Source organism: Fusarium flagelliforme (genome assembly GCF_020744385.1).
Source record: "Fusarium flagelliforme strain FIESC 12 MPI-CAGE-AA-0113 chromosome Unknown B0J16scaffold_7, whole genome shotgun sequence".
Classification (NCBI taxonomy): domain Eukaryota; kingdom Fungi; phylum Ascomycota; class Sordariomycetes; order Hypocreales; family Nectriaceae; genus Fusarium; species Fusarium flagelliforme.
In genome coordinates this window covers 1,493,365-1,510,109 of record NW_025763509.1, presented here as the reverse complement: position 1 = coordinate 1,510,109, position 16,745 = coordinate 1,493,365, and the positions used below count along the sequence as shown (strand labels likewise).

Below are 16,745 nucleotides of genomic sequence, written 5' to 3'. Positions count from 1 at the left end.
AGGAGTTCTGGGACAAGATCAACCTTGAGTTCGGAGATCTCGGTCAGGGCGTTCCTGACGATCGCTGTCAAAATCAACGGCTCTTTCGTCATGGGCGCTCAAATCTGCCCTCAGAAAAACAGACTCATTTGGCGATAGTGGGGCACCGTTGCATTGATCCTACTTGATCGACCATAACCCCCTCCCTCTCTCATCAGGGTCGTTGTTCTTCAACGTTGACCGTGAAAGATGATTAGTAACCCTTCCGGATAACTCGGCCATTATCAGTTTGCTTTGACAATTAACTAAGCAGTTGACTTATTCTTTAGCCAAGTCTTGGCTATATCAAAGAGTAAAATAACAGAAGTCATTCACATTTGTTCTGACTCGTCTAGCCCCCTCTCCGCCCAATGACACCTCAGAGTGATATCGTAGCTTCAACCCTACGCACTGACCACGAGATAGTTATCAAAAAATGTCGATCTCTGGCGGACTACAGCTGATTTGTTTAATTGTGATCGCCCGCCGGTAGTTAACGCACGTTTCATTTCGTTCTACGTTTCAAGCTAAAGAAACAATTCGTTTAAACATCCCACATAGGACCCTTGCTGGTCAAATTCTCCTTGTCCGTGACTTCATCATCGAAGATCTAATTTTCGGTTATGGCGGATATCCGTAATAACATCCCCTTTCAAGGGTGGTGGATACCTGCTGTATGGGTGGACTCACAAGAATTCTGAAGATATATAAGCTTGAATGTTGTCTCACTTTGTAGATGCTCTTCACTCACAACTCTCGCTTTAATCCAGTCACTCTTTAATCTAATACACAACTCACCCAGTCACTCTTTATTCACTTTTATTAATTAATACCCTTCAAAATGAAGTTCAGCCTCTTCTCCGTCGTTGCCCTGGCCTCTGCCGCCATGGCTGCTCCTGCTGTTCAGGTCCAGGCCAAGGCTGGCAAGATCGAAGCCGCTGTCCAGGCCCGCCAGGTCGCCGATGTTCCTGTTGTTGGTGGTGTCACCGAGACCGTCACCTCTGGCACCATCACCAAGAGCGTCACCAAGAAGATCACCGGCACCAAGGTCACCAACACTGGAGGCGTTGTCAAGGTTCTCACCATCGCTGTCGACGAGACCAAGACCCAGACCACCTCTATCAGTAAGTTCACTCACGACTACATTAGGAATTCAAGTTACTAACCTATCTACAGAGCAGACCATCTCCAAGGTCAAGGCCGGTACTCTTAGCAAGGCCGCTGCCATCACCCACGTCCACGAGAGCGTCTCCATCATCAACGACCTCCTCACCACCGTCGTCGGCCAGCTCAAGGATCTCGTCAAGATCGACATCAACCTCCCCGACGTCCAGGTCATCCTCGGCCTCGTCATCAAGCTTGTCCACGAGGTTGTCGGTATCGCCAAGGACATTGTCAGCACTCTCGGTATTGACAACATCCTCGCTTCCGTCCTCGAGCTTCTCTTCCGCCTCGTCGCCACTCTCCTCGGCCTCGTTACCGAGCTCATTGGCGACATTGTCCCCGGCGTTGTTGACATTCTCTCCAACGTCCTCAACACCCTCTCTGGCACTGCTCTTGGCCCCATCATCACTCCTGTCTCCAACATCTTGGATGGTCTTACTGGCACCCTTGCCCAGGGCACCACTGGTACCAGCGCTTAAGAGTTTCAATTGGAACGATTAGTATATGTCTTTCGATAGGATCAAGCGTAGAGTTTAGACATTGGCGCCGGCTTATATTCTTAATTCAATGGTGTATTAATCCTCACAACTCTATGATCCCATGCTCAGGTATATCCATTACTCATTCCATCGTGATCAGTCGAGTGTCTCATCTCAATCGCACACGACCTTGTAGCTACCAAAGGAACTCAAAGTCGCACGACACTGGCCATCCTTGATATCCTTTTTTCCACGCTTACAGTTCTTGTCATGGTAGAGAACCACTATCAAAGGTCAGTCTTATGTATGTCCCAACAGCTTAATGTCACTTACGTTTGCAGTTGTAGGCGTGTTCGTTCTGCTTGACAGATCGAATCTCGTTGGAGAACTTGCGACACTTGCCATCGTCATCGCCGTGGAGGGTCAATTCTCCTTCGTTATGATCGTTGTTCTTGGCACCGCAGTCTCTGTCTCCCCAGATGCGAGCAGCAATGACATTGGCGTTGGGTGGGGGCTTGGCGGCAGGATCAGCAGCGACGCCCATGGCAAGGGCTGTGAGAGCAGTGAAAGCGACAGCGAAATGCATTTTGGAGGCGATTATTAAATAGTATGTAAGTAGAAGATTAAATGTTGTGTTATTGTCAAAAGACTGCGAATATTGGTGATGGTGATAAACCGAAGGACGACTGTTGACCTTTATACTTCTGTGGATATGATATATGCACGCATCGTGTTTGTTGATTTAAGTAACGTAGCAGCATGAAGCCATCATCATTCACTACGTCACCTTTTTGGGGCTGTAAAAAGTGTCGGTGTTTTGGTAGCCTCAAAAACCTCGGATCACCGAAGGATACGAGCGTTGTTGTCAGCACTAACCAGCGTTGGGTTACCTTGCCTCTCGTATCATCTCGAAGCTGATTTACAGACGCAACGCAATCCTATCGTATAGTAGTAACTCGTGACTGTATATGTGGTTAACGAAGGATTCAATGCTGGGCATTATAGATAATCGTACGGTGACTTTGATGTTGGTAGATGGCACGGCATGCATTGCCCGCTATTCCAGCAGAAATGTCTCATTTCGACAAACAGGACGTTCTAGATCTACGTTCTAAATACGAATATGCATATGCTATATGACTATTACCTTATTGGCCAGGGCTATTTTCAACAGATACCTGTACTTAATGCCCTGCGTGTTGCATGACTTAGACGTCCATTGACTTCGTGGCGTGTACGGGCCTACCGGCAGCCTCATTACTAAATTTAGCATAGCATGAATTCTCGATATTTCCGTGCCAGCCATCATCCTTGCCGATGACCCGAATGAGTAAACAATGAGGAATCTTTGATGAATAAGGGCTTAGACGAGCAACATTCGGGGGGCATTTTCCAGCTCGTGTTGTGGAATTGTGCGAAGAGATGTGTCTTAGCGGGTACGGGTGATCTCCAGCACTAATTAATAGCGGCCGCCTGTTAAAACAGTCAACTCAATAGGTCCGCTTACATGCCATGCCATCAGGTGTTAGAAGAATTGGCCGCCGAGAGTATGCCTAAAGCACACCTAAGAGACTAAATGATTTGACCACCTCATGCTAGCTTGTACTAGCACTTGGGCTATCTACATTATTTTGGCGGCCTAAGCCATAGAGGATAATTGTGCTGTCATCCATCCACCTGACCGCTTACGTGCGACTTTGCCAAGCTCACTTTCTTGAACAACATTTCTTGCTTGACTCAGATTTTAGGGATAAAACCTTGCTTGATCGATGGGACATCCAAGCACACACATGCGAGCAACTTTGTATGTACTCTAGCTCTAGATATTCGATCCATTGATTGTTCTGCAAGTACATGAAAAGCCATCAATCGTACTGTAAAAAAACACTCCACAGGTATATTTATAGAAGTCGAAACAAGATCGATTACAGTTCCCTCTCTGTCCTATCCTTGTACTATCATGTCGGACAAGGAAGCGTCCTCGAGGAACTCCTATGGTGAGCCCTTGTCCAACTAACACTAACACGTCAACACTTTCGATCCACCATTCAAAACCTTGACCACATTAGGCCTCTCATACTTAGCAGAACTAGGGTCATTCTTTTGCTCCTCCTCAAGTGCCCACTCGATTGACCTATGGGTATCAACCGTCCACAGGGCTCTCATGATAAACCCACTGTATGCCATGTGGGCGGAGTGAGAGACAACCCAATAGTCAACACCACCGACCTTTCGATGTAGCCCAAGCCCTCCCTTAGCACCATAAGTTGTCATGCTACCAGCTGTGTGACTCTCCTTCAATCCGTGCAGCATAGCTAGCTTCCTCGTCTTAGGCTCCGATTCGAGGAAGGCATTGAGTGTCTTCTCTTCGAGATTTACGCCATGAGGGGAGTCTAGGATAGCTTCGTGGAATTCTTGACCGTCCACTGTGTGCGACCAAATAATGGCAAATACAAAGTTGAGGACGTTTCCACCGGGTAAGAAGACTGGTGTCAGCCATTTGGGAAATGGTTCACCTGGATGAAGGTCTGGAGTCTGCCATGACGTCGCTGACGCGTCCAAACTATTGATGATCCGGATCGTTTTGAAATGATTCCAAGTCTCAATAATTTCAGCTCCCGGAGGCGTCGTAATGACGGGAATCTCTGGAGGAAATGACTTCAGTGTTGGAGGATGTAGATGGTCTGAGTAATAGAACCCAAGAAGAATAGCGTCAAGTGGACTGTCGGAACTCAGTTGCGTGGCGCCTCCCTCATCGAAGGGTGGGAGGCGTACAGCAGCAGCCTGTTCGATCTCCCGAATGACATTCTCGAGGCTCTCAAAAGTTGGAACCCCAGGATTCTCAACCATCTTTATATGCACAAGCCACGAGCTAATGACATCCGCAGGACCCTTAAGCCATGGCTCGAAAGCCACATGATAGAAAACTTTCCCAGTCGAGGATTGTTCTGCTTCTGGTCTGGGAAACGACATCAGCCAGCTGTTGTCGCCATTTAAAGAAGTCAAAATCGGCCGGAGCGGTCGAGTAAGGTTTGATAGATACTCTGTGATGGAATCATGCTGTGTTGCTGCCATTATGTTGTTATCGCTGAGGAGCTTGATAAGGAAGAAAATAAGCGGAAATAAGATCAGGTTGGGTCTTGAAAACTAAATAAGAGTCCATGACGGCATCGGCCATGGAATTATCTGAGTTCGCGTGATGCTAACCCAATCTGCTAGCCAAGACTGGCAGTAGCTTGCGATCCTTCGGTGTGTACTGTACAGTGTGTTACGTGAGAATTTGACTACAAGGCCTATAGTCTGCACCGTACGGATACATTCTGTTCTGATAGGACAACTAGCTACCTACACTACGCCTATGAGATAACTAGTCTGTTATAAGCTTACCTATCTACAATTAAACTTATGTTTCAACTAAACAACCTACCTCTAAGCTTACAATTTTCAACATAAGTCTTACCTAGAACGTGTTGAACTCAACGTTCATGATGATCACTCACTAGTGACCCGCAAAGCGTTTAGTTGTACGGCTAAGGTGACTTGATAAGATAAGTCTCAAAGAGGAATAGCAGAAACCCAGGCGAGGGGTCAGGACAGGGGAAGCTGGTCTCACCACTCTGAACCAAACGTGTTTGACAGCTTCGCCTGTCGCCATCTAGGAGGTAGCTAGGGTTTCAATGAATCCCGGAGCTTTCGTACTGTGAGAGAGCGTTGTGTTCGGTTCACCTGTGTATGTAGCGAGGCTTCCATGGCGCCATTGTGTACCGAGACTTCCGTGTGATGACAACTGGCCAAGACAGCAAAGTCGAAGCTAAAATCTCACTCGCCACTTTTGTTGAAGCACGGGACAGAGGTCTACAGGGATCCTTCTATCGCAGAACACATGAATACACCAGTCCTTCAAGAAATGCTACAACTCTGGCTCGGATTGCCACTAGCATCATTCGACGGACGTTGAGGTGTGCCTGGGCTGGGGCGAAGAACAGGCAACGATGCAAGTATGAAGAATGAGTATACACGGGAGGCTCTCCAGGTCCAGAAGTGGGACTCATGTATTCGATGGCTTGCTGCGCTCTGCTGCATAGTGCACCCAAGCTGGACTTTGCGGTACTGTCTGTGGTTGAGGATCTGACGGCCATTACACATCGAATGCTGAGTGGGGTCTCGCGATAAAAAGGGTCATAAGATTCCAGTGTGTTGTAGAGTATATAGGCAGCGGAGGCGGGTAACGATAAACGAGATAGAGGTTTGGAAGCCTGCCCTCAACTGTTGGGCTAGTTTGAGTGACCGTGGTGTTGGTCTAGAGTCATGCATGTTGCTTTACTGGGGGCGGAGCCAGTTGGCCGAACCGAGCCATGGTATGCTACCATTGCAGCGACCAGGCAATACAGAAGTAGAGGATATTGTTGGCTTGGTCCTTGGGTAGACGAGATGACAGTCGTGCACGAGTAGAGATAATGCACTTCCCATGCATTGCGCATTGTGGGCTGAGATAGATAGTGCGTCAGGGGGAGATGGTCTCGAATGAGCGCTTTGTGTTACAATGACCAGATTGTATCGGTCAATAGTGAGGTCCCGAAATTGTTATCCAGTCGAAATTTGCGGTCACTAGCTCAGGAAAGCTCTACCGGGTTGCCGGACGGTCGAGGTTAAACTCTTCATGAGCAATGTCGGTGAGTACCCCGTTGTGTATCAACTTGGCAATCTCTGTTGGGGCTCTCGATGATAGAAGGGTCTTCTCGTAGGAGTAGTTGTCATGACTCAGACGTCACGATGTATCTTCGTCGCCCGCTTGCTTTCGGATTGATGGTGAGGGATTTGTAGCTTCTCCAGTTCCATTGAATGTGCATCTGTGTTATCGCCAAAAGTGTTGACCCTAAAAAGAGTATTCCTAATCTTCCATTTCGGCTTGACACAGCGATAGTCATGTCCTGATTGCGCTCGTCAATCGACGGGACCCGGCCGCCGCCCATGCCGACATGGAGATTATCGGAGCGCAATTGGACAGTGAGAAGATACTGGTATGAGCAGCGGAATGTCGTCCGCCATTTGCATGGATGTCGCTTCGTGTACGTGATCTCGATAAGTCTTCGTAGATGTCATGGGCAAGGACGTCAAGATCTGGTCTTTTGTCGCAGCAGGTTGTACTTCGGACCTCCCTCTAGCGAGTCCTCCACGCAATCGAGACGGTCATGTCGCTTTCGAACGAGACAATAGGGCCTAGGCCGCTGTGCTCCGAGCTCAATTGGCTATTGCGCAAAGGTAGAGACGGTCTTTGCTTGCGCAGCGAATGGTCGCGTTGCTTCGTTGAGCTGGGTTCGATATCGTGAAGACCCATCATGTCATGTTTTGGGCATAGGCCCTTGCGGCGGTAGAGCGTAGTGAAGGACTCGTCGAAGGGAGTTCAGTTTCGGAGATCGTCTCAATCGCGCTGGCAGCTGTTCTTTCGTTTGTGATGCTGTCGGGAAGCGTTTGGGGAAAGCTCGGCGTCAATGCATAGTGGATCTGACTGGTACTGACGGTCAGTGACAATCAATCAATTGACGAGAGGAAGGCTTCATACTGGCTGCAGATCGTGGTGGGAAAGACGCGCCGCTGGAGATAGAGCCTGGAGGGCAAACTGAACTACTGCGATAAGGAGCGTCTATGCTAAGCAGATGCCGACGCGACGGGGTCAGGCGCAAAAGAGTTCAGAGCGCGATGCATGCTGGTCGATACTGCCTCGGGGTCGAAATGATCAACAGGTGATGTTGGATATGGAAAAGGTACGCCGTGGATGGGCAGTCGGAACGAAAACAGGCGGCCCAGATTGCCTAGAAATCTTGATGACGTAATTATTTTTGTTGCTTGAGTTGAGAAAGCGCGCGAAACAGAATAACTCTTTCGCCAGCAATGAAAGGAAACGTAATTCTCCTAGAAGGAATCGTCCTCTTGCAAGAAGTCCTTTCTCAATGCTAAACTTCCAGGTTCTGGGTTCATTTGGCAGGGTGTAAGTGTTCTGTGTCGGGTCCGGTAGAGTCCAGGATCAAGCTGGTGGATTGTTAGGTGTCGGCCCGCCAAAGGCCACTAAAATGCGTGCAAGTGTTCACTGTAAGTCTTGAGAGCAGACTTCCATACCATCACTGCTGTTATGTACACTGCGGTCTATGAAGATACAATTACAATCAGATCAAACAGAGTGTAACAACCCTTCCAGTAAGTCTATCAAGATGAGACATGATGGGAGGCACTCGCGCTCTACTTCTCTGCCCACAAAAAATGCTAGGCGTCTCTCGCTGGGCTTTAGGCGCTGACAAAGGTCCCTAGCGGCCACTATCCTCCACGTCTACTATCACAACAGGCATGGCCCTCGCGCCCCGAAGGTTTATCGCGCCGAAATCTGAATGCTGGTCTAGAGCTGCATAAATCGGTTAGCTTTTGTCCTTTAGGATCCCAATGACCGAGGCAACAGTGCGTCGCTATCGTTCTTCACTAACAAGGCACATTTGGAGCAATATTGTTGGCTCCGGCAGATATCCTTGAAGAAGAGGAGAGGCAACAAAATGATCCCAAAGGCCCGGATATCACGACCCTCTTACCTTGCCGTTCGACATGAATTTCACGACGCCATAATGAACCGTGTCTCTTGCATCATCGCTGAAATAAAGAGGAAGGCGTCACCCCGATGTGTACCAGCAGAACGACTTCCAATGTTCAGTGAGCCTTGAACCTCCGGGGGATAAAACGTCATGGAGCATTGTCTCTTCTGGCAGCTCAAGGGCACCTACCATCTAGCCAGTGGTTGGCATAATCGGATCCTGTCCCTTTTCTCTCTATAGAGAGTCGGACAGCTCTCTTTTTCAAGTAAACATCAACACGTCTCGCACCAGCATCGGCCCATCCTTCAAACCGCTTTTGCTCGCTCACTGTTCTTGGATTCGCCACGACGCATTCCTAAACCATGTCTATCATGGTAGCACGGGCTTCTGGCGACTTTGTCATATGCTATTACGACCCGTTCACTGGAGACTATATCACTGACCCCTGGGACGACCCTCCGAACACTAGACTCAGCGACTTGTTACGCGATGAGAACCAATTTACCGTACAGTTGGACGAAGAAGCGACCACTCCCGACATTCATATTGACTCAAACGAGCCTGTCGGGGAGAAGAGAAAGAGAAAGGATGTTGACCTCCCGACTTGCGGACCATCTACCAGTACCCATGATATACTGGGATCAAGGGGTTCAGAAGAAGTAGCCCAGGATAACAACAACTCGACCGCCCCGTCGCAGAACGATGCAAAGCGGCCTTGCCTGGACAGCCACTTTCCTCAACACGATACCTCCCTTCAAGATCACTCGTTGAACACTTCGGCTACCTCGGGTACCTCAAGGGCCCCCAAGCAAGGTTAAACCGATGCTTCGCCTCAATCGTTGACTTCAGGAAGATGCCTATCAGCAACTGAACATCTATCAACCTCGGCCAGTCCTACTGGCCGGTGTGCCACAAACGACATTTCATCAACACTCAGACATTGATCATCCTCAGCCCATTGTTATCATGAGCTAGTGTACATTCGAGATTCAAGATAGTCTGTTTATTAGGTGTACATTATTATACTATCAAAAATGCACACCAGTTTCGTTAACCTCGTTCCTGTCTCTCCTTCGCCCCCATGTCATAAATCGTAGCTGCTTGAGCTTTAAGTACTTTGACCAATCTTTGTGCACAGACAGAACTAGGAAGACAAATTCCAAGCCTCTGATAGGATTATACGTGCAGTGTCGAGGATGATCCTGAGCATGCTCTTTGACTGCAGAAATATCATCCCCAAAAGGCCTAAACCATTAGAATATACTACCTAAAATGCTGGCCTAATCTTATCCATATCAGGTAAATGTCCAGGCAACTTCGTCTTTAGAGATCTCGGCGGCTAATCTTTCTGATGACCCGACGCCAGGGCAACTTTGTCCGGATTGTTCGACGTGCATGAGTGCATAACGACCTATCGATCAGATCTAGGATGCTCGGTCCCGAAGCACCAAAAACGGGTGTATTTGTCTACCCGGTGATTTCGAATATTAAATGCCGATGGCGAACCTGTCAATACTATTGATCTTGACGTTTTGGCTAAGCGGCTCTTACTGACAAATGCAGTGGTCTGACAGCGTGGACGATCGTACTACGTTGTGTGTTTCTCCAACCAACCACAGATCTCACGCAGGCACAGTCAGCACCTTATTAACAAAGTGCACAACCATCGTATAAAAGATCTAAAGGAGAATTGTCGTACAAAATCAATCTTATCAATGTCAGGAGAAACTCTGCTGACGACCAAAGTCCGATAATCAGCAAGTTCACGATACCGCGCGTACCTCTGACCGATATCATGATATCACTAGATTCTATTAGGAAAGCAAATCGTGCCTCGGCATCTCGACATCCCAACAGAAATACAATTGGGCCAAATACTTGCCAAAGCCGAGGCCGAATTCACGTAACGCGGGGTTGATGCACACCCAAAACAGCAAGGATGCGTTGATACCCCACACAATCGCTAGGCGGACTTAATTCCAAGGCTTGGTTTACCCCGGATTTGCTTCTTCAGCTAAGGACGGATCCAGATGTGCGAAGACCAAGGGGTTAGATGGCGGGGATGAATAAATACCTGGTGGAGTGTCAATATTTCTCCTCTTAACATACTCTCTTTCTCGGAGTGCTTCTCTACCTTTTGACATACTCCGACAACATGGCTCTTCATTCACGATGGTCTGAACCAGTCCGAAAATGCTCCCTCCAGCAGTGGATCTTTGGCTCTTGCAATGGGCCCATGGAATACGCCGATAAGGCCATCTACTTCGACGCAGACCGCCCAGACACTCACTTCCTTACCAAATCGCAGTTTAGACTTCTCTCTAAACAAGTCGCTCTCGGTCTCATCAAAGAAGGTGTACAGCAAGGAAGCAGAGTTCTCGTATTCTCAGCAAACAATGTCTACTTTCCCAGCGTGTTTCTCGGTATTCTGATGGCTGGTGGTATTTTCACAGGCGCGAATCCCTCTTTCACACCGAGGGAGCTAGCATATCAGCTCAAGAACTCGGAGGCTACGCATATGTTTGTTCATGCGGGGCAGCTGCCTACTGCGCTACAGGCTGCCGAGGAGGTTGGGTTGGCAAAGGAGAGGATCTTCGTTCTGGATCCCTCTGTTCTCCCGCCTGTTACAGCAAACCCAACTCTTCCAGCTGCTCGAACCGATGGTCTTCGGCTGTGGACAGAGCTCGTTGCGGATAACCATGAGCAAGCAAAGACATGGCAATGGGTCGAGCCCCAAGATCCGGAGTCAGCTGGTTGCTGTCTGAACTATAGCAGCGGCACGACAGGTGTCCCCAAGGGCGTCGAGATCACTCATTCTTCATACGTCGCAAATGGCGCTGGTGTTGTCCTAATGACCGGCCTGGAGCCCGATCCTGACCACCACAAGAACCAAAAGGGTTTGGCGTTCTTGCCTATGTACCATGCTTACGCCCAGACATACTACATTTCTATTTACCCTATGATGGGAATCCCCGCGTACATTATGCCGATGTTCGACTTCGAGAAGATGCTCCAGCACATCCAAAAATTCGGCATCACAAGTCTGTTGTGCGTTCCTCCCATTTTGGTTTACTTGTCTAAGCATCCGCTCGTCAAGAAGTATGATCTTAGCAGTATCAATCGAGTCAGTTCTGGCGCAGCACCGCTTAGCCACGAAGTCATCCGCGGCGTTGAGAAGCTGTGGCCGTCTGGAGATGTCACCGTCAAGCAAGGTTGGGGAATGACTGAGGTGACATGTACTTGTATGACGTGGGACCCTCGATCTGTTACCGACCCCGATAAGGTTGGAGAGCTAGCACCCAATTGCTCAGCGAAAATCATGGAACTCGATGGGAAGACACAGATCACCAAGCCCAATGAGCGCGGTGAGCTTTGGGTCACGGGCCCAACATTGATGAAGGGGTACTGGAAGAACCCTGGCGCTACAAAGGATACCATCTCCGTCGATGCAGACGGCACGAGGTGGTTGAAGACGGGCGATATCGCATACGTCGATTCCTTCAAGCCCGGCGCAATCTTCCACATTGTCGATCGAATCAAGGAACTCATTAAGGTCAAGGGCAACCAAGTCGCGCCCGCAGAACTAGAAGCAGTACTGCTGGACCATCCCGAGATAGCGGATGCCGCGGTCATTGGCGTTCCATACGAAGGAGACGAAGCTCCCCGTGCTTATATCGTCAAGGCTCCTGGGTCTGAGCTTACGGAAAAGAAAGTGGTGGACTGGATGGAGGCTAGAGTGGCGAGGTATAAGCGTCTCAAGGGCGGTGTTTCATTTGTGGACATGATCCCCAAGAATCCAGTGAGTAATAACCTGAAGTTGAGTGTATTTGTGCTAACATTGGTTCTTCTTCTAGTCTGGAAAGATCCTCAGAAGAGCACTGCGAGACAAGGCGAAGGAGGAGATGGCCGCCAACAAGACACCTGCTGCACGCCTTTAGATAGCTTTAGTCCATTAGCATATAGCCTCATCATCAGAATTAACTTTGTTGCCACTATGTATCTCTATACCATGACGAAGCGCCAGCTCTAAGCTGCCTCTTGAGCTGCCTCCAAGAGGGGTGCATGCCGGTACAGTGGGATCCCATCCATTTCAATTACAAGAACGAGATTCGTCCATCTCAGATGTATCGGTTACCAACGTAACAGAAACTGATGGATGCAGGTGGTTTACTCAACCGTTTTTATGATGACCTGCGTCGTAGCCTTAGTGGCTCTGATGTAGTAAAAGAAGATCTACAATCAAGCAGTCCCAATGATTCTCACGTTAAACCCCCACTCATTCACCCCCTACGTAACAAAGCGCATTCGATTGAAGCTATTTGCGGTTAAAGTACCTCATGAATGCTTCTCGAACTGAAGTGCACTTTCAATGAGTGCTAATAATAGATCCATCATCTCGAGCGACGCCTGTTCGTCAATTTTCCATGCAGCTGCAGGGTATGCAACGCAGCGAATGAGCGGCACACGATCGCTGACTCAGCCGTGATGCATGATATTCTGACATCATTCTCACGCTCAAGCAGGTTCAGCCCGTGATCCGAAACTTGGAAGTGGGAAATGGAAGGAATATATCAACTCGTCAGCGACCCTCAGATGATAAATTGCGCAACTTCAAATGTTTGGCAATCTCATCACAATGAACATCAACATCCCGAACCTCATCAAATCTGCTGTCCCGGAGGCCGAAGGGCGCAACGTCCAGATCCTGTCAGACAACAGATCAACAAATTATCGAGACGGCAATTTTCTGTCGGGTGATTTCCCGCGCAATCCGCCAAAACTTTACATCACTGGAGAGAATGACGACTTTGACGAAATCACGTTGAGGGAATGGCGAGATGAGGGATTCGATGTCGAGTACATCTCGATGGAGAGTTGTGGAGACGGATATCTGAAAAAGATTAAGTCGCTGAGTAGAGAAAACATGGGCCCTTGCGAAAAGTTTGGAATCGTCGGTTAGTTCAGATTGAGGCGAAATAGTACCAGGGCGATGCTGACAAGAAACAGCCTACGACGACGCAGCAGCGATATGCCTAGAGCACTTTCACGTTCTGGACCACAATCCAGAATTCAAGCTTGGTCTTCTTATCGCCTACTACCCGACTCGCATTCCAGACACCAACGGCAAATTTCCTAACGCCATCAGCGCTCTTGTGCACCTCGCAGCCGGCGAGGAAGTAGGTGTCGTCAAGCAGTCTCAAATGGTCGGCATCCAGGGTAAAAAGCGCGTCAGACGCACCAAAATTACCAGCGGTCTCGGTACGGGCGGAAAGTTGGATCTGGCGTATCCAAGTTATACCTATGAGGCTCAACCAGGTTTTGCTGAACATGATCTCGATGAGTATGATGGGGTAGCAGCCGAGTTGGCGTGGAGTCGGAGTTTGGCGGCGGCGAGGAAGGTCTTTGGTATTAATCCTGACCTAGAGGTGGTTTTGGAAAACAACCTACAGAGTAAGTGGCGTCGCTATGTTTTCAATTCAGCTTGGAAATAACTGACACGAGATGCAGGTAAATTCTTCTCAAAGAACCTTAAGCAAGCGATGGCGACATTCACAACACACAAGACACCTCACGTAACATACATGCCGACCCTAACAGGCGCAACGGGCGCCGAGGAACTGAAACGCTTCTACTCCGAATCATTCACCACTCCGCCCTCCCTCAAGATCACACTACTATCGCGTACCATCGGCGTTGATCGCGTTGTTGACGAGATGCACGTCCAGTTAAAGCACACAGAGCAAGTACCATGGCTGCTTCCTGGCGTACCACCAACAAACAAAAAGATTGAGATCATGATGGTCAGCATCGTCGTGATCCGCGGAGGAAGATTATACCAGGAGCATGTCTACTGGGACCAAGCGAGTGTGCTGGTCCAAGTTGGCCTGCTGGATCCCAAATTGTTACCACAATCGGCGAAGGATTTGGGTGTCGAGAAGCTCCCCGTAGTAGGACGTCGCGCGGCGAGGAGAGTGCGAAGAAACAAAGATTTGAGCGATGATGAGGGCGAAGCGGATAATGAGTTGATTCCTGGATGGAAGAAGAATAATGATGAGAGTACCGAGGAGGGCGTCGCTGAGCTGCCGTGACGCCAGGAGTAAAGCGAAGAGCTCTATATGTAATTAAATTCAAAGCTCAGTATATATTCATGCCAAGCCCAGACTTTGTCCCGTTCTTGTGGAGACGGTTTGATACGGAAATGGTGGAAAGTTCCTTCTGAGGGTTGAGCTACTACCCACCCAAGACTTCCTGCCTACAGTCTCGACAAACAACCACAAAACTTCAAAGTGACTCAGTTGCAGAACAACATCTCCAACTTCATTATACATAATCTCTTTGCCTTGTAGACTTCTCTTCAGCTTTCCTCTCTTTTCACTATCCTCATCAACAACGAGGGCCAACTGAGAACCGGCAAGATGGCACTCTATGGATCAGATCCTTTCGGCAAGCTGCCCCCGGAGATTCGGCTTCGGGCGTTGACCTCTACGCACTGCAAGTCGGCGGTGTGAAACATGGGCCGCCGAGAACTAATGAATCGAAATAATGTAGCGAATGAAAATATTTGAGCTACTTTATCTTGGCGCCCTAAGTCTTACAGGATAATCCTTTTGTTACTTAGTAGCCGCTCCGGAGGAAGCCTTCGTCTCTCCCCGCTATTGTCTATTTTTCTCTTTATGCTTAGCTATTCATTTCATTCGTCTTCATGATTGAGAAAGCGTAGGTTTAGCGAGTGTGTATATAGTAGTCTAGCGAGGGTATAATATAGTACATAAAATTCAAAGTGCCTCTTCGTATGCGTTGCCCCGTGTGTCACAGTCTATCTAGTTAAGGCCCTTGGCAATGTTCGCGTATCGAGAGTTTGGGTATGTAAGACAGTTGTTGCTCTTCTCCAAAGACCCAAGGCTCTTAGCGCTCGTGCCGAGAAGAGAGTCAGCACCCGTCTTGTCAGCAGATGCCTCCCAGAACATGCTTCCGCCAAGCGACTTGTTCTTCACATAGAGAACCTTGTTCTCGACCATACCGGGCGTATCGAATGAGATGAGTTCCTTGGTATTGGCGTCGTAGCTGTAAGAAGCTTGGGCATCGCGATCGTAAACAAGGCTGGCCCCAGGCTTAGGGAGGACCTTGTAGTCCCAAATGCCGTTTTCCCAGCTGCCGGACCCAACGCCGGTGTAAGGCTGTCCGAGGCCAGCGGTGTTTTGGAATGCGCGACCGTAGATGGGCATGCCCAGAACCATCTTTCCAGAAGGCACACCACCGCTGACGTAGGCATTGACGGCTTGGTCAGTGTTGAAAGGCGTGGCGTTGGGAATCTTGGCGTTGGCGTATTTATTAGCTTGATGACCAGAGAAAGCACTCCAAGCGCCGGCGTAGTCATAGGCCATCAAGTTAATATGGTCAAGCACGGAACCAAGCTCCTTCATCTTAAGCTTGCCGTAGTTCTCCGGACCGGCAGGCGCAGCAATAGACAGCTGGAAGTGATATCCGTTCGCATATTGCTTCGAGTAAGCATCGAGCTCCTTGCGCACAGCCTGAAGCAAAAGAACCATGTTATTCGCCTCAGCATCGTTGGCAGGGTACTCCCAGTCGACGTCGATACCGTCAAAGCCCCAGTCCTTCATGAGAGTAACAGCGCTCTGGGCGAAGGTCGTTCGGGACGCGGCTGTGCTAGCGGCGGCAGGGAAGTTGGTGGACCATGTCCAGCCGCCGATGGAGAGCATGACCTTGAGCTTGCGGTTGGCCTTCTTGAGGAGGAAGAGTTGCTTGACGCATCCATAGGCATTCTGGCCGGGCTCATCCCATGCTTAGGGTAGCCATTAGTGCTGAAGCGGAAAGTCGATAGAGGGAAAGGACTTACAGTCTCCGGTGTAGTGCTTCTCAAGGTCGGCATACGAGTCGCCGGTGAAGCTGCAAAGAATGAGCAAGGCTATTGCTTAGTGTGCGTGAAGACTTACACCGTTCCATCAGCTCTCACATTCATGAAGGCATAGAGCACGTGCGTCAGCTGAGAAGCGGGAAGGTTCATTGGCTGGTAGTTCCGACCATAAATGCCCCTAGACACAGTTAGCGGAAGTTCTCCGAGGGGTGAGGGCAGAGGTAACGTACCAGTTAACAAAGTACACAGCGTTGACATAGGGAGCTGCTTGCTCGGAAACTTCATCGTCACTGTTGACTTCAGCAACAACGAGGTCGGGAACATTGGAGGGAATATCTTCGCGAGCGACCATTGTGAAAATATTGATCTGTTAAGATGATAAAATGTTGTTTCAGTAGTAGGTTTGTAGATATGGTAGTGGGTACTGTGGCTTCTCCAGATAGATCTGGTCTTTTCTTCCCTTTTATATACCGAAAACTATTGAAGAATGCCATCACGACGCTTTTATCGTGATTATAGAAGATCCATCACACTCCCGAGTCACTGGCTTTCCTCAGCAGGGTTTCCAAAGACAATGCGAGTAGCAATGACCCGAAAAATGGCCAGCGTTATGGTTAGTGCCAACTCTTA

At 49.0% G+C, this 16,745-nt stretch overlaps 6 protein-coding genes across 6 annotated transcripts; 3 read left to right on the top strand and 3 right to left on the bottom strand.

Annotated features, from left to right (window-relative positions):
* The first annotated feature begins 772 nt into the window (after nt 1–772).
* B0J16DRAFT_348965 (uncharacterized protein) lies at nt 773–1,756 on the top strand. Its single transcript, XM_046128826.1, has 2 exons — nt 773–1,142; nt 1,195–1,756. The coding sequence occupies exons 1-2, from the start codon at nt 860–862 to the stop codon at nt 1,659–1,661; spliced, it is 750 nt and encodes a 249-aa protein (XP_045979025.1). The 5' UTR covers nt 773–859; the 3' UTR covers nt 1,662–1,756.
* B0J16DRAFT_348963 (uncharacterized protein) lies at nt 1,757–2,326 on the bottom strand. The gene is made up of 2 exons (XM_046128825.1): nt 1,995–2,326; nt 1,757–1,945 (listed from the first exon to the last, which is right to left on the bottom strand). The coding sequence occupies exons 1-2, from the start codon at nt 2,245–2,247 to the stop codon at nt 1,836–1,838; spliced, it is 363 nt and encodes a 120-aa protein (XP_045979024.1). The 5' UTR covers nt 2,248–2,326; the 3' UTR covers nt 1,757–1,835.
* Nucleotides 2,327–3,392: 1,066 nt separating this feature from the next.
* On the bottom strand, nt 3,393–4,882 carry B0J16DRAFT_348960 (uncharacterized protein). Its single transcript, XM_046128824.1, has one exon. The coding sequence runs from the start codon at nt 4,734–4,736 to the stop codon at nt 3,681–3,683; it is 1,056 nt and encodes a 351-aa protein (XP_045979023.1). The 5' UTR covers nt 4,737–4,882; the 3' UTR covers nt 3,393–3,680.
* Nucleotides 4,883–10,323: 5,441 nt separating this feature from the next.
* B0J16DRAFT_310174 (uncharacterized protein) lies at nt 10,324–12,214 on the top strand. Its single transcript, XM_046124949.1, has 2 exons — nt 10,324–12,038; nt 12,094–12,214. The coding sequence occupies exons 1-2, from the start codon at nt 10,395–10,397 to the stop codon at nt 12,175–12,177; spliced, it is 1,728 nt and encodes a 575-aa protein (XP_045979022.1). The 5' UTR covers nt 10,324–10,394; the 3' UTR covers nt 12,178–12,214.
* Nucleotides 12,215–12,776: 562 nt separating this feature from the next.
* Nucleotides 12,777–14,578, top strand: B0J16DRAFT_348956 (uncharacterized protein). Its single transcript, XM_046128823.1, has 3 exons — nt 12,777–13,194; nt 13,247–13,690; nt 13,748–14,578. Exons 1-3 carry the CDS (start codon nt 12,855–12,857, stop codon nt 14,326–14,328), a joined length of 1,365 nt encoding a protein of 454 aa, XP_045979021.1. The 5' UTR covers nt 12,777–12,854; the 3' UTR covers nt 14,329–14,578.
* A 386-nt stretch (nt 14,579–14,964) lies between these two features.
* On the bottom strand, nt 14,965–16,531 carry B0J16DRAFT_348953 (glycoside hydrolase superfamily). Its single transcript, XM_046128822.1, has 4 exons — nt 16,346–16,531; nt 16,195–16,293; nt 16,098–16,147; nt 14,965–16,043 (listed from the first exon to the last, which is right to left on the bottom strand). The coding sequence occupies exons 1-4, from the start codon at nt 16,465–16,467 to the stop codon at nt 15,061–15,063; spliced, it is 1,254 nt and encodes a 417-aa protein (XP_045979020.1). The 5' UTR covers nt 16,468–16,531; the 3' UTR covers nt 14,965–15,060.
* Nucleotides 16,532–16,745: the final 214 nt, after the last annotated feature.

Bases quoted from the DNA above. Each gene is read 5' to 3' on its own strand.
- B0J16DRAFT_348965 (XM_046128826.1), top strand. From the start codon at position 860: ATGAAGTTCAGCCTCTTCTCCGTCGTTGCCCTGGCCTCTGCCGCCATG. The intron at 1,143-1,194 runs GTAAGTTCACTC...ACCTATCTACAG, and splicing joins GACCCAGACCACCTCTATCA to AGCAGACCATCTCCAAGGTC.
- B0J16DRAFT_348963 (XM_046128825.1), bottom strand. From the start codon at position 2,247: ATGCATTTCGCTGTCGCTTTCACTGCTCTCACAGCCCTTGCCATGGGC. The intron at 1,946-1,994 runs GTAAGTGACATT...GACCTTTGATAG, and splicing joins ACACGCCTACAACTGCAAAC to TGGTTCTCTACCATGACAAG.
- B0J16DRAFT_348960 (XM_046128824.1), bottom strand. From the start codon at position 4,736: ATGGCAGCAACACAGCATGATTCCATCACAGAGTATCTATCAAACCTT.
- B0J16DRAFT_310174 (XM_046124949.1), top strand. From the start codon at position 10,395: ATGGCTCTTCATTCACGATGGTCTGAACCAGTCCGAAAATGCTCCCTC. The intron at 12,039-12,093 runs GTGAGTAATAAC...TTCTTCTTCTAG, and splicing joins ACATGATCCCCAAGAATCCA to TCTGGAAAGATCCTCAGAAG.
- B0J16DRAFT_348956 (XM_046128823.1), top strand. From the start codon at position 12,855: ATGTTTGGCAATCTCATCACAATGAACATCAACATCCCGAACCTCATC. The intron at 13,195-13,246 runs GTTAGTTCAGAT...GACAAGAAACAG, and splicing joins CGAAAAGTTTGGAATCGTCG to CCTACGACGACGCAGCAGCG. The intron at 13,691-13,747 runs GTAAGTGGCGTC...CACGAGATGCAG, and splicing joins TTTGGAAAACAACCTACAGA to GTAAATTCTTCTCAAAGAAC.
- B0J16DRAFT_348953 (XM_046128822.1), bottom strand. From the start codon at position 16,467: ATGGTCGCTCGCGAAGATATTCCCTCCAATGTTCCCGACCTCGTTGTT. The intron at 16,148-16,194 runs GTAAGTCTTCAC...CATTCTTTGCAG, and splicing joins GTGAGAGCTGATGGAACGGT to CTTCACCGGCGACTCGTATG. The intron at 16,044-16,097 runs GTAAGTCCTTTC...GGCTACCCTAAG, and splicing joins GAAGCACTACACCGGAGACT to CATGGGATGAGCCCGGCCAG.